The sequence below is a fragment of the Oreochromis niloticus genome, linkage group LG2, assembly GCF_001858045.2.
Source record: "Oreochromis niloticus isolate F11D_XX linkage group LG2, O_niloticus_UMD_NMBU, whole genome shotgun sequence".
Lineage (NCBI taxonomy): Eukaryota > Metazoa > Chordata > Actinopteri > Cichliformes > Cichlidae > Oreochromis > Oreochromis niloticus.
In genome coordinates, this window is record NC_031966.2 from 12,630,835 (window position 1) to 12,646,383 (window position 15,549).

General features: G+C 37.4%; 2 protein-coding genes across 13 annotated transcripts in view; one reads left to right on the forward strand and one right to left on the reverse strand.

Annotated features, from left to right (window-relative positions):
- rapgef2b (Rap guanine nucleotide exchange factor 2b) overlaps positions 1-4,573 on the reverse strand; it is a 108,240-nt gene extending 103,667 nt beyond the window's left edge. For 8 of the 12 annotated variants that reach the window (XM_025910125.1, XM_019363983.2, XM_025910117.1 and 5 more), the window contains exon 1: positions 3,869-4,572. In XM_025910125.1, the coding sequence (XP_025765910.1) occupies positions 3,869-3,937 (69 nt within the window). In that variant the 5' untranslated portion in view covers positions 3,938-4,572. Of the gene's footprint in view, positions 1-3,868 lie in introns of all 12 variants that reach the window. The other 4 variants (XR_003221528.1, XR_003221529.1, XM_025910129.1 and 1 more) reach the window with 2 other exon arrangements.
- A 1,811-nt stretch (positions 4,574-6,384) lies between these two features.
- spmip2 (sperm microtubule inner protein 2) lies at positions 6,385-15,186 on the forward strand. Its single transcript, XM_005467250.3, has 5 exons — positions 6,385-6,554; positions 7,285-7,514; positions 7,802-7,860; positions 13,148-13,213; positions 15,062-15,186. The coding sequence occupies exons 1-5, from the start codon at positions 6,491-6,493 to the stop codon at positions 15,120-15,122; spliced, it is 480 nt and encodes a 159-aa protein (XP_005467307.1). The 5' UTR covers positions 6,385-6,490; the 3' UTR covers positions 15,123-15,186.
- Positions 15,187-15,549: the final 363 nt, after the last annotated feature.

Sequence of the window (15,549 nt, forward strand, 5' to 3'; positions counted from 1 at the left end):
GGTTCCAGCAAAACTAAACGAAGTGATATCACTCATTAATTCATTTTCAGTCTGTGCAAGCTGTCTTTTTAATCTTCAAACCAGCTAATTTCACTGCATTTATAACCCATTTTAAGTGGCCAAACAGAGACACTGAATCCACTTAAATCAAGTTTGCTCTTGAAGATTTTGTTCAATTTAAACAAAAACATAACAGAATTTTATAAACAAATGAAAATCTCATTCTTCTTATTTAAAAGTCAAAATATTTAAGAATAAAACTAAAAAATAAAATGTTTGAAAGTCTTACAATAACTCAGTGATGGTGTGCGTATTTATTAGAATATGTGACACTGGGCAAAAAAATTTAATAACACAATGATAATGAATGGAATATTAAAATTGAGCTAATTAGCCAAGCATGTCTGCCTTTGTCCTCAAAGATTTACACATCAGTATACCTCTCCTGAAGCTGGCTCGCTGTCATTTGTACAGAGATCAAAATACAACCTAAAAATAACAGACAGTCAAGAACTAAAGAAGTAAAACCACAGAAAAACCTGCATTTTATAGTGTGTAAAGGAAATCCGTCAACAACAGAACAAAATCAAAATGCCTGGATTGGGAGAAAAGTTATGAACATATGAACTGATAATTGGTAAAATCGTCACACAAACAGAACTAATGGAAACGACACGACACAGTGCCACTGAGAGCAAGTCTCAGAAAAACAACGCGAGTTTCAGAAACCGTGCTTTAACTGAAGGGAAGTAATTCTCTGTGTAGTATATGTTTGAATTTATATATTAAAGATATCAGATTTTAAAAAAAGACATCACAGATCAAATAGCCATGTCATATTATCTTAATTTATGTCACTGCTGGAAAAAAAAGCAGTGCTTCAGAGAAAAACTGCATCCTTGTCCTCCATCTCCTTCCCTCTTGATTATTCTTTGACCTTAAATGTCAAAAATTCAGGGCTCTTCCTTCCCTTTACAGTGCAAAAAAATATATATAAATAAACTCCACAAAGGACAGAGAGCAACAAAGCCAGCCAGAACACTACCTGTCAAGTGGTCAGCTATTTAACCTGCCGTATGCTATAGGTCAAATCCTACTGTGTGGCGAGTCCTGAGCGATAAAGACAGATCCCTCTAACTGTTGGCTAATCCTGACAGAGAGGTCCTGCCAACACCATTAGGATAAACTGTGTGAGCCAGCACAGTCCCGAGACACTTGAAAGGAACACTTGGGAAAGGTGCTGGTACAGAAAAACAATGACAATGTAGGTGCAGAGTCAGAAGATTTCCATATAGTGGTTTCTGCAGAAAAAGCAGAGGCTTTCCAGGAGCTTTTATTCCTTTGGACTTCTCTGTAACTGTAAAACAACGTGGATGCATTCAAATCCTGTTACAATGTCCCAAATGACACCATCATTCTCAATCACAGTCGCTGTTAAAATTGCCCTAGTCAACCTCGCTGTTCATTTTTCTTCATTGCAATGACCTATGGGATCTGGGAAGCATTTTCCTCCTTCCAACCTGTCACTCACTCACTCAGAAGTGCAGAGACTTCCTACAGTAAAGCCCTCTGGGATGAAATGTTTGCATACTTACACAGCATGATTTGATACCGTGGCTCCAAAGTGCTCAAGGACCAGAGGCATACCAGTGATTTCTTTTTTATTATCATTTTACAGAGTCTTCCAGAAGGTCATATTTTATTGAAGTATTTTAATCTGACACTTTTCAAGCCAAGAAATTCCAAGTGCTTAATATCTTCTCACATACTCTTGGCAGGTTAGGACTGCCTCATAAACAGCCCTTTGAGATGGCCATAAAGCTATGCTGATGTAAATTCTTACAGGTGGGGTTGCAAGTTGAGGCGGGTTATGCTTTAGACACAGATCTTGAGAGAATTCCAGATATAGGAAAAATGTTTTTGTTTTCGTTTCCTGAGAAATTTTTCAGAAAAGAAAAAAATAGATTGACACAAATTTTTAAATTAAAGCTTCTCAAAAATGTAAAGCATTTCTTTAAAGACAAGACAGTTAATTAAAAATACACTGATCAATAACAATGAAAATACTTCTCATTAAATGGTAATGAAGCAATCTTAGATGAGACTGCTGCTAGTGAGACAAGCCAAATTCTTTATCCAGTTTCCATCACCATGTTGGCATCTGTCACCCATACAAATTACAACTTGCATAAAGCTGTAAAGACCATGAGCCTAGGGCATGGTCTTTACAGCAGAAGCATTAGTCTGTCAATGTGACACCAGTGACACCATAATTGTTTCCTTAATGTGAGATAGACATGGGCAGAGGCTGTGCCACTAACTGTAGCTCTCTGGTTCAAGTGATGGACTATCGATTGTCCATTATGTGTAAAGATTTTGGCACCGGAGCCGTGGAGACGGCTCAAATGAAATGATTTCAGCTTCACAGCCAAACTGGATTTATATTTGAGCTTTGCAAAAATGCAAAGCATAACGTCATATATCTGAAACCTTACTAGCCTGGGTGTGTACAAGCATGTGCAGCTCAAAGGGTCACAACCACAGCCCACAGGATTTGCATGTTCAGGCAGGATATGGATTGCACTACAAACTTCTCAGAGGTAGGACAAAGAAGTAACAGTACTGAGCTTTAGAAACAAGTAGCAGGGAACTGTTTGGGAGATTTTTTTCCTCCCGATTTTAACTGCACGACAAGAAAAGCACCAATGTCCGTCCACCACAGAAACTGTATAACAAAACATTAATGGACCACTACCAATAGTCGGTGAAGCGGTATCAAAAGTAACCTACAGGATAGTCATCAGAAGCATTAGTCTGTCAACGTCTACCATAAACCGGGGTAATGTCCAAATTTACAGCCCAATATAGTCCACGCGCTATCTGTGAATTAGCCTCTTGTCCTTGACTTTCAAACAGGGATGTGCCTGGAGAGTGGGTATGGGGCGACACTGACCCTCAATGTACTTATATCTCATTTAAGTATTTGTAAGTTATTTTGGATGCATCTTTTGTACGTTTTAAAAATACATCCATTACTATACCATGTTGGTATTTTTTAAATTGTTATTATAGAGCTTCCAAGCAGTAATGCTAGTTACTAATGCTGCATCTCCACCTGCAATGTTAGTGTGATTTACGCATTAATGCATCAATAAAAAAAAAGTATGACTCTGCACAAACATATTTTATTTATTATTTTAAGGCTAAACTTTTGTAATATTACGGTACTTTAGCAGGATTATGCATTTTACATATGTTCTTAGTCTTAATACTTCCTTCCCCTACTGTAACATTGTTTATACTTTTCATGTGCACCATCTGCATCAGGGCAGTGTGCTGTCCACGAGCCTGACTTTGCGCCCAATTACCGATTTTCTACATCCTATTCATTTCTGATCAAACTGATTTCCTCTCGGCTCCCTTGCCCTTCCTTCGTCTCCTTTGTGTTATTCTCTTTTAACACCCTTACATATAGCTCTGTCACCATTATCATTTAGATTTTGTTGTATGCAAAAAAAAATAAATAAATCAGTTTTGCAAGAGACGACGTTTGCAACGTGCAGAGATGTAAAACCACAATACACAGAGCGATGCGATACGCCACAGGCGGGTTACAGTCCCACCAATGGCCGCAGCTCCTGTTACATTAAGTAGCCTTGATTATCTCTGCTGATAGAGGGCTTAGCGGGATGTAGCCGCTGAGACGAGCTGAATGGCAACAGTTGCACTCAGAAACACTGTTTAACTGTTACACTTTAAAATGTTGCAATGGTAAAATGTAGCAACAAAGTGACAAAAAACGGCGGAGGCTACTAATTTTCATGAAAATCCAATTAGCAGCAACATGCAATGAATAATTTCTTCTGACCTGTTGCGTCCGTTCAGCCGGATTCTTCATCACAGCCTGCCGAAAGCTGTTATCCACGTAAGACGCCATTGTTTTGGAAGAAGCCGTCTAGAGGATGTGGAATTCCTTATCCTTAAAATTACTTATATCCAGGGGTAGGATATATACAAAACAAGTCCCCCTATTGTCTTGCTTTATTCTCGTCGCCTGTGCTCAGATGCTAGCGGGTAAGCTGGGAGTGCCCTGAGCCAGGCCACGACTGGAGCCAGACAGCCGAGCAGTCTCCTCAGGGTGTCTGTCTTTCTGCTGCCCGTGCCGAATCCGGCTGCCAACACCGGTCCTCGCCGGGGAGGAAACTTCCTTTAAAAGCGCCGGTCAAACTCCCTCTCTTAAGAGTTATTTTCTTAGCGTAAAAAGTGTTGTCCCTTTATTCAAGCCAGCGTTCATTAAAGCCATTCCTTGTCTCTTCAGCATTCTGCTCTGCTAGCGACGGGGGAGAAATTCCATGTAAGGATCCAGCAAACAAAAAAGTGAGGAAATAGCAAGCGGCTAACCCGTCAGCAACCAGCTCGCGCCCATTATCAGAGGAAGACTCGCGTCCTCTCACTGAGAAAATCTACTATGTTTGCATTTTGATGGAGCTAAAAGTGAAGATAGAGCCGCCGCCGCTCTGCTCTGTTGTATGCCACCATGGTGACTGACATACCGAGAGCATAAAGACCAGCGGAGTTACCAGTGGACGTTACTTATAACCTTTCAAAATAATACCCCCAAATGATGCTAATAAAAAGACAATGAAGGCTGTGGAAGTTTTGGGCAAAATATAAATAAATAAATGTGCATTTGGATGTGTTTTGCATCATTTTTTTTTTCATTTTTATGTAAGGCTTCCATGTAAAAATTACCTTTGCTTATGACCGTTTTTAAAGAAAGAAAATCAGTGGTGTCCACCTCATAATCCACCATATAGTAAGCTGTTATAGAGAATTATTTTTAGTTTCTTCTGTAAACGTGCAGGTTTTTGATTCAAGGTTATTATTTTCCCTACAAGTCCGCTTTGGCTGAGAAATTATGTTGTTCTGTTTTGAAGGGAGCACCGTGGCATTTCCTTTCCGGCTGTTGTTGTATTTCACTTGACAGAGATTATTGTCACAAGGAGGCGGCTAATCATGGGCGAGTCCATTTAACAAAAAAGGGAACGGAGGGCGTAATGTGGCAAAAATTATGCTTTGGCTCCACCAAGTGACTCAATGAGGGATTGCAGTTGTGAGAAAATACGAAAATATGAACCTTGGTGTATAATTCATTGCTATTCGATCAATGAAGTGTTTCCTTCCTGTTTTAAACAAGCAGCTGTGCCACCCTTATTGCAGAAACCTAGCATAGACCCTGAAGACAGTTTGAGCTGCTACCTAGGTTATTCACTCCAACATCCCTAAAAAATCAAGTCTTGTTTAGACCAAAATGCAGAAGACAAACCTTTTTTTTTTTTGTCAATTTCAGGCCAAAACTGATCGGCAGGTTATGGTTATACTCCGGTGTCTGGTCCTATTAAACGTGGTATCCCCCAGGGGTCTGTGTTGGGGCTACTTTTATATCTTCCATTGTTCCTCCCCTTTGTATCCATCTTTGAAAAATATGATATCTCATCACTGTTATGCTGATGAAACATAGTTTTACCTCTCAATTACAGCAGACTGTCTTTTGTTCACCAACAAGGATGTTTAGCTGTCTTGATCAATGAATTGTGAAAAGTTTCCTTAAGAGTTCTTTCCCCTCTGTTAATAGTCTGAGGAAAGTAGTTTTTATGCTTTACAGTTGGATTACTGTAACTCCTTGTACATGGGGTCAAGCTTTTTCAAGATTCTGGCTTGTGGTGGTTAAATTAGTAAGCCCTTAACATTTTAGCTTTACAAAACTAACTTTTCTGCCTTGGGGTAACTTAGATTATTATCTGCTCTTTTTCAGTTCCCCGCTCACATGGAGTGGACTTTTTCATTTGCTTTACAAAGATTCTGAAACAGTTTTTCTGTTCATATTAAATCAAACTGTAAAGACTTTTTCAAGTCCACTCTTAATAGCCTGTTATGTTTGCATTCATGGTTGATAGTTTCATCGAGTTTCTGAATAAATGAATAGATTTATTTATTTATTCATTCATTCATTTCATTTCATTGTGTAATTGGTTTTTCACTCTGTTATTTGCAGTTTGTTTATCTCTGCTGTTTGCGTGGTTGCTATGTGCTTAATAACCATTCTCTTTCCATTTTGTATTTCATTGCTTCATCAACAAGGTTTTGTTTTTATTATGCACCGAATGGAAAGCTGCTTTTTAATGTATTTAATAAATAACAATTAATTTACTTATAACCAGGGACAGGGATATATTTTACTTAATTTTACAGGGCTTGACATAAATAAATACATAAATACTTCATATAAATAAAGGAGTGAATGGGCATAGTTCAACACTTAAAGTATAATCTGCTTTTAGGCTGTAACTAGGATACAAGTAATGATTCCATGACAACCAGTCATGGCCCTGAGGACAGAGCAGACTGCTGGGCTCATGTTATCACCCATGGGTGGCCATTATCTAGGTGTATCTAGTCTGCAACTAGTCCAAACATAACAGGAAGAGAAATGATGCAAAACAGTGAAACAACTGCAGGACAGCCACAGTATGGACAGAGGATGATTTTTACAGGTAGGCCGATGTATGCAGAGAAGATGCTTTTATTAGTTTCTTCAACTCACTAAAGTTCTGGGGGATCAAATTATGAAGTTAAAATTAGAGTTGAAGCAATGTCTCTACTGCCATATCTATAATACTTTATGAGTGTGAGTGTGTTGGAATTAATAAGAAAGTATTTGCTGCCAGATAACTGTAACCCAGTTTCCTGTAATTGCGCTTTAAAATGCACACCATGGTTGATCAATTATTAAATATTCAAGGAAATGGTGTGTGTCCAAGCAAATATAGCTGTAACTGGACACATGATGGCACTATAACCTGAATCAAACTGACTATTTGTGCCTATCTGTGTTTGTGTAACAGTGGAAATTTACACAGTGTCCTTCTGCAGACCATATCATTGTCCAGAACGAATCCTTACACTGCGATATGCACATAGCCTAGTTCTTTTTAACCATCACTTTATTTCATTATGTAACAGACAGCATTTGAATATTTCTAATGGACTGACAATGCATATCTTTGTTATGTAACTCTATTAAAAAGAGGAACTATGGAGAAAGCGTGGCCTTTTGGTAAAATACTCCATAAAAGAAATAATATTTATTAAATCGCCTTAAGTTGAATATAGACTAGATTTTTATTGTACTTAAGTTTATTAAAGCTGTGAATAAAAGCTTTGAGTTTGTTTGGATTTTTTTTTTTTTTTTTTTTTTTTTAACCTGCTTTATCCACTCACCAGGTCCAGATGGAATCGGAGACTATAGGCCAAGATCCAATTACTTTACCCGGTACATCGGTGTGGGTGCCACATCACCTGAGGCCACAGGTGACCTCAGTTACCTGTGCCGAGCTCCACCAGATGCCCTCCCACCCATTCCCAGGCAGAGCTATGTGGGGGAGGTGGGCTGGGGATGGCAATATAACCAGCTGTTAAACAGTGGGACACTGCTCAGCAATATGCAAATTAAGGTGCAACTAAAATCGACTGTGTGCGGCTTATGCAAATGAATAAGCAGAGGCAGCATCTTCTGTTAATGTGCCACAAAGTCACATTGAGCTTAACTTTGAGAAACTCTGACGGACAGATGATTTATCAGCCTTGTGACATCATAAATATTTATTGCTATATTTTTTTAAGTCGCATATTTTTAACCATTAATGAATATTTTTCGCACAGTCTTCATTGTGATCAATTTATAAATTGAATCATATACACGTTCAGAAATATTACATTAATCTTCATTTCCTTTTAACAGAAAACAGACATACGGGCATCGTTGGAGAACAGAGTCACTCAAAAGTTTCAGAGCACAAAGTAAGATAGAAAGCCTTTTTCCCCTTTGCTCAGAGGGCTATCACACATGTGTGCTTTGTTATGTGGATATGTGAGAACATCTCAGGTTTGCACTGTGCTGAGTGATTGCATTGTAAGTTATCTACCTCCCCATTCATAATGTAACACTTCCACTTTTTCAGGAGCATGCAGCTCCCCAAGCTCTCTTTAAAAGAAATAGGCCAGACATAAACAGACACACAGACATCATAGAAACAAACAAGAGGTTTATGTTATTCTTCAGCATTTTTGGAAACAGTGCCATATCAAAAATCCAACATCTTTACATTAACTGGCTTTAAATTATGCTTATTAGGACTGTAGATAATCAACTCTTTAAGAGCCAAAACAGTAAAAAGAATGCTGTAGATCTGCTACAACCATCAAAAGTAGGGTGACCAGATCTCAGCAAACTAAATGTGGTGCAAGGAGTTGGTTTGTGTGGGACACTTTACTGATACTGAAGGTAGACTGAAATGACTGAATGTGACATTACAGGACACTATATTTTACTTTGTGGTAAATAAAAAAAGTAATTATAGCAAAAATGTAATGTATTAAAAATGAATTGTAAAAAATGAATTTTCTCTTATCCATTCAGGATCAAAATGACTAGAATAAGGCTTACTCCCAGACTGCAAGGTGGTCAGGTTCTGCTGCTGCTGCAAAACAAGCCCAAATCATCAGCCCTCCACTACCATGCTTGACAATAGATCGCTACATGTAAATAATCTTTCTGACTGTTAAATAATGGCTTCAAATTTTTGGTAAATGACCACATAACTCTTCGTTAATTGACCAGCAGCAACAATTGCATGTATTTTATTGATTTGAGGCTGCATTTATCTAATTTTAACACCTACAAAGGACCATGTGATTTTTTTATTATGTTTTCATCTGTATAATGGGATAAAGAGAGACCTTAAAAAGTACACGTCTCCCACTGTGGGCTTTTGTAAACTAATGGGCATTAAAATGTGGGACATCATCTTTATTAATGAGACTGAAGAATAAAAATGCTGTGCAGTGCCACAAAGTAGGCCCAGTTTGAATATATGATTGATTAAAGCATCTAAACAGTTTGCTAGATGTAATAAATGCAGAGAATTAGTCTATGGCATAGCCATCAGTTCAGTATTTACAGGAGAGTTTTGGTGACATGATGACAGTGGTTAATGTTACAAAACAAGACAATATATTTGAATAATGGTGTAATATGAGAAATACAGTAATAAAGAGTACAGTTGGAAAGCCCCAACTACTGTCACCTGTAATTCCCTTTATCTAAGCTTATATTATGTTTTGTTATATATAAAAAAAAATCCGCCCTATCTATTGCAGTTTCTGTATCAGCACAGCATTGTACAAATCTGGCAGCTACTTTTCTGGCCATTACTAGGATATTTGTATTGATTTTCTTCTTCACTTTGGCATCCGTGTGGATGTTTCATGATTTTTCATTTGTTCAGGACCGTTTTGCTTTCTGGTCTGAAACATCACAGTCTCCTGGGACCAGTATAAATGAGACACGATTGACAAGGGTGTAGATTTTTATTCTTGGTGCAGGCATCATTCACACAGATATTTTTCACCATCATAGAAAATCAGTCTGTTGTTCCTGAAAATGTTTTTTTCCCACAAGATAGCCAATAAAAGCTACAAATGCAGGATAGACAGGAGTCTGTAAACCAGATGGGAAGGCACACAAGAAAGCACAAAGCAAAGATGAATACATTAAGTCAAGAATGAGAAACAACAAAGGAAAAACAAAACCACTGTGTCGTTGTGATGTCTTAATGACAAGCTGGGAACAGAGAGACGCACATTAAGAGGCTAAGCCAAATGACACTTTTGATTTCAGCAAGAAGATATTATTCATATATAATGGAAAGCCATTCCAAATCTGGAAAATACTCACAAAGAAACTGTAATACTGTAAAAACTAGCTGAACAACACCCATCTGATCAGCCACTGGAGCCACCCAGATTTTCCTTCCGTCGTTGGAAAAAAAAGAAAAAAAACTGTAATATGTGAGTTTAAAATGATCATTCCAACTATGAAATGTGCACATTTATGGAAATTGTTCCTTCCACAGCTCATAATCCCTCAGAAATGTCTGATAGCTAGTTTTCCGAAATCTGCCAACCAGTAAGAAAAAACATAAACTATAACATAAAAACAAATCGAGACTATACATCTGCCCAGGGAGTGGAGTGAGGACACATTAGGAACCTCAGACATGAACTCACAACGTCTTAAAGGAGCCATCATAGAAGAATACAGCAGACCAGTAAAACGTACTAAAAGTTATATTTGAAAGTTTTAATAAAAACAAATATAAAACAAAAACAAGAGATAAGGTGGCATGTTTTCAGAAGCTTCGAAAAGACACAAGCTCTAGGAGATGAGAGGGGGCGAAGTAAGTTAAAGATCTCGTTTAAAGGACAATTTGATATGCCAAATGATTTGCAAAGCCAGCAAACAATATGTTAAAATGCAGAGTGTGAGACACAGCTGATCACATTTATGACCACTGATGCAGCTCAAAAAGCTTCTCTCGGCTGTGCATGCAGCTACTAATCCCTTCTTTGAAGAATCCTTTCAGTAAAATAAGTGACATGCATGAAATATTTGTAGGTGGTTATTCGAGGAGAAATTATCATTTCAGAGTCAGGCTTTGCTATAGCACTGCACACTGGAAATGTGCAAACATAGTCCAAGCCACAGACTGTATATAATACAGAAATAGTGTTTTAATTACAACAACATGTTGGTTCAGGCATGCACCAGTTAAATTCTGAAAAGAAGGGCATGCTATTATTTTTCCTAAGGCTGACAGTCTGAGAACTGGCACATCTATAAACGTGAACTAACTCATATAATACAGAAAATTGTGCTAGTGACCTTCCATGAGGCTCCAACAGCTCCCAACCATTACATGTAAATATTGCTTCGAAGTAATTTTCTCATTTTATAATTTCATCTTTATACTGATAGAAGTTCAAAATATGAACCATTTTTATTCTTTCTTTAGAAAATTTTTCTTTTTCATCATCTTGCTTTTTAAAATTTCACCCTTTAATAAAAAATATTTTCATATGAACATCCTGTGCGGTGACTAAAACGACTCCCTTGGGATTTAATAGGAGTTAAAGTCAACCACTTTATATATATACTATTAGTCTCCTGCCTCAAACCTCAAGCTTGCACATGTTTTTATTCAAATAATATGTTCTTTTTGAAGCTGTGTGTGATGTAAAAATGGTTTTATTAGGGAAAATCAATAGCCTACATGTGATTTTCTGTTAAAATGACAGATTTACTCAAGATTACAGGTGCAAATCTAAAATAATCCGGTCACAATTATGAGCCTAAACCAGTTGTTTCTAACACTACTGGATTTGTGAGACATAAGAACACAAAAATAGGTGACTAAAAATGTAATCTTTAGGTAACTAAATAACAGTTGAATGTTACCTGATTTATCTCTCTCATTTTCTCTCAATGACTTTTTAATGACACCATATTTGTTTATTTTCAGAAATAATATTATAGATGAAACAGAGACAATCTGAGTCAAAGCAAATGGCATCCCACTCTTAGAATGAAGGACCTCAATGTTAAAGTTTGATTAAAAAGCTTGTGAAAAGGTTTCATTTTTCACAACCTTGAGCTTAAAAGAATCTTGCGGGAAAAACAGTTCTTTTATTATAGCAATGTATGCCTTTACTCATTGTAATGCACAATGAATTGATGAACATCCTTCACAGTGTAATCTGGGAAAGTGAGCTTTAAATAAGTTTCTCTGCAAAAGTCCTGACAATCTGCTTCAGGCATAAAAACATGTCTAACGGAGGATTCCATCCAGAAATAACAGTAATCACAGGTTTAGTATTGTTTATCAGAGGTCTCACTCCCTTCTTAGAGTGTCACAGCTACAGACTTTTGATTCTTATTTGAGCAGCACCTGGTAATCTGTCGCCATAGCAAAAATGATCACATCCTTATATTTGGTGTAGATAACGGTACAGATTGTTTACTGCAAGAGAAAACACCAATTTTTCTGTAACGAGCCACACAGACATCAATTTCTTGGGGTCAGCTGCAATTTTCAGGCAATACCATCGCTGCAATAGGATGCTCTAAGTCTCACACCCACATAAAGCCATGTTGTGGTTGAGTTGAGTATGCACACTCCAACAAACAAAACACTCCACATATAGTAAGAGTGGAAGGCAGAGTCAAAATCTTCAACATGCAGGGGGTCCAAACGGTCTGTTTTGGTTTAGAGGATCTTGGAAGAGATCTTTGATATGATCACCAGTTAAAAACAGTCTAATCAGTTTTTCCCCATAGGTCCAATTAAGTGGTTATTACATTTCAGGGTTATGATACGTAAAATAAATAATTTCTTATGAAGTTAAAATGCATCATTTATACATAAGACCCGAATCACACTCTAGAAATGACTAGAAGCAGATTCTACCCACCCAATTAAACATTAAAATCATCTAATAAAGAACTTATGAGCAACATACTGTATTTAAATGAGTGTAACAGCCAAGATCAAATTACCCCTTTCTATTGTGACAGGTCAGAACTATTGCGTGGAAGAAAAAAGAATATTTTGCCAGCATAATGATGGAGCAGCATGTATCATTTTTTGAATACTGTTTTATAATTCAATTGCAGAATTGGTAAGTAAATGAAAAAGTTGGCAACATACGGCAGCCATCTCATATCCATATAGCAGCACAGATGTTTAAAATGTATTTTTAAAACAAAGAAATGAGAATATATGCATGAGCACACACAAATCAAACTGCACTGTGTATTAAAAGTTAATCTGTGGAATATGCATTAATTAATTAGTAGATTTTGGGCTGTTAATTGATGGAAGATTAGACTAGCAAACAGAAAAAAATAATTAATTGTAAATTATTTTAACATGGTGTTTTCTTTTTTCATTCATGATTATGAAATAAGAAAAAAGCATCAAAGAGTGACTTTTTGTTGAACTGATTGAATGAAATATTGGCTTAATATAATGTTATGGACGGTGGTTGTCTGATCTCTTTAAACAAATATATCCAATGAGTGTGACCTAATATGATAAAATGATAATTGCACTACAGTCAGGCATTTAGCTATTTTTGTGATATATGGCTATAAATTAGGAGTGAGAGAGCATATCTGAGAAGTCAATAGGATAAATACTGTTTTTAGGCTCAATGGTCCTGTTGACTATTAACATCTGTTATTTTGTAGCTCAACTGATAGCAGAGGAGGGACAAGAGTGAAAGTGAAGGGCCCAAATGAGACTGAAAACACAAGGTAAGTTTAAATGTATATACTCTGACCACGGGCAATGATTTTACACCATACATCTTTAATAATGTTAAAAACTGAAATTGGATGCATAAGTTTGAATTTATTTTGGATTTTCTTTAATCCACAAAATTTAAAGAATTATATATACAAGTTCAAATATATACATACAGTCACTTAAATTGTTAATAAGTGATGCTGAAGGTTCTTTTAGCTTGAAAGGGGCAAGGTCTATTAACTTCTTGTTAGTGATCATGACTGACTGCAGGCATCCAGCATCAAAAGGATTTGTTTGAGAGCACTCATTAGATGGACCAGTATTCAGAACAATGGAAAACTCCGAAGAAGACTGTCAAGACTTAAGAAGATTTGCAGATTTACACAAGATGGGATGCAGATTCAAACTGTAAAAGCACAAGTTATTTGGACACATCACTATTTTGCCAAAGTATGAAAGAACACACAAACTGTCATTCTCAGATAAGAGGAAATTATTTAGGATGTTCAGGAACAAACGATGAACCACCAAGGCTCAACCCTGTCATGAACTGAAAACTGCTGGAGCACCAGTGTCACTATCCATGGTGAAGATGGTTTTTATATATCGCCAAGGTCTCAGAGGGTACCAACCAAGAAAGAAGCACCTGCTCCAAAACTGAGGCCTTCAAGTTTGATTGTAATTAGCAGCTGCCCATATGGACAAGCCAAATGTCTTGTGGAGAAAAGCTTTGTGGTGAGATGAGACAAAGATTGAGCTATTTGGCCATGACAGCATGGTGGTGGTAGCATTATGCTCTGGAGATATTTTGTTGCCAGTGGTTCTGGTATATTTTGCAAAGTGAATGGAATAATGAAGAAAGAAAACTAGCTCCAAATTTTTCAAATTCACCTCAAACCAATAGCTAGACCAGGGGTGGGCAATCTCAGTCCACGAGGGCTGGTGTCCCTGCAGGTTTTAGATGTGTCCTCGAACCAACACAGCTGATTTAAATGGCTAAATTAGCTCCTCAGCATGTCCTGAAGTTCTCCAGAGGCCTGGTAACGAACTAATCATATGATTCAGGTGTGTTGTACCAAGGTGAGATCTAAAACCTGCAGGGACACCGGCCCTCGTGGACTGAGATTGCCCACCCCTGAGCTAGACCATTGAAACTTGGATATTGTCCAATTGTCCAACAGGACAATGATCCCAAACAGACATCTGAACTGGTTTCAGAATGGATGAAGCTACTGTTATAGTTTTCTGGTTATGATGTCCATGAAATCTGTTCCTCTTCTGAGTAGAGGGCCAGGGCTGGTTGAGCTCCTTCTCCTCCCTCTAGAGCAGAGCTCAGTCATCGTTATGCTGCCAGGTACACCGGTTCCTCGTCAGATCCGAATTAATTCCCAGTACTAAAGGACCAGTTGGTGCTTCCAGAATCCGCCAGATAGTCTGCTACTACCAAGCATGATCCTTGCTGGGCTCAAGAGCCAGTACACTTACCTGTCCCTTGGAATTAGTCCACTCACTAACTTCTGTCTCTGGGTAACCCCACTTGGACAATCTTCCAGCAACAAGTAGGAGAATCACTATAACACCATCTGTTAAACTGCCTGCATCTCCCTTTAAGGACCAAACTAACTTCTCTCTCCTCTCTCTCCCTATATTTTAACACTTTAATCATGTATTAGAGTACTAGTCCTGTTTACAGAAATTCATAATAACGATGAAACTTGTCACACTTTGTTTAACCTAAATTATGTTTTGGTAATACTAATACTTACTTTTCCATAATTTAAATTAGATACTTAAAAATGGTTTCACAGTCATATCTAACTTCCTGTCTTCTCTCTTCTGACTCTTTTTCCTCTCAGTACAGGAACCACAGGAGGAGGCAGCTCAAAGAGTCACTGCAGTGAGACACCATCCCTCTGAGTCTCATCTCCCTGAGTTTTTCAGGCTTTACCCACTTTTATTTTTAATAAACCAAAGATTATGCTTATAACTGGTCTTTGTGGTGCTTTATTGTTATGATTAATGTATGCATTTGTTGTTGTTTTAATCAGTAGTTATAGTCATAGTTATATCTTAATATAACTTATATTATATAACTTATGTTATATTAAGATTGGCTTTAAATTAAGCCAACTGTTTTTCTCCTCTTGGTGTCAGTGGTACAACTACACATGTATACTTTTATCTCTGAGTGCTGAATCCACGTGCAGCGCAACACACAACAGTGGAGACCGGTGATCTCTAGTCTTTTTGGTGTTTTACTTTGGAAATCGCAACCGGAATACGCGTGCAGTCGCACACTCACTGTTCTTCGGTTATACTTCGACCTTTGTATCTATTATTTTGT

What these genes read in the sequence shown, in the direction of transcription:
- spmip2 (XM_005467250.3), top strand. Translation starts at nt 6,491, where the DNA reads ATGATGCAAAACAGTGAAACAACTGCAGGACAGCCACAGTATGGACAG. An exon ending in TCAGCAATATGCAAATTAAG is followed by an intron (nt 7,515 to 7,801) that starts GTGCAACTAAAA and finishes TCCTTTTAACAG; the next exon opens with AAAACAGACATACGGGCATC. An exon ending in AATGAGACTGAAAACACAAG is followed by an intron (nt 13,214 to 15,061) that starts GTAAGTTTAAAT and finishes TTTTCCTCTCAG; the next exon opens with TACAGGAACCACAGGAGGAG.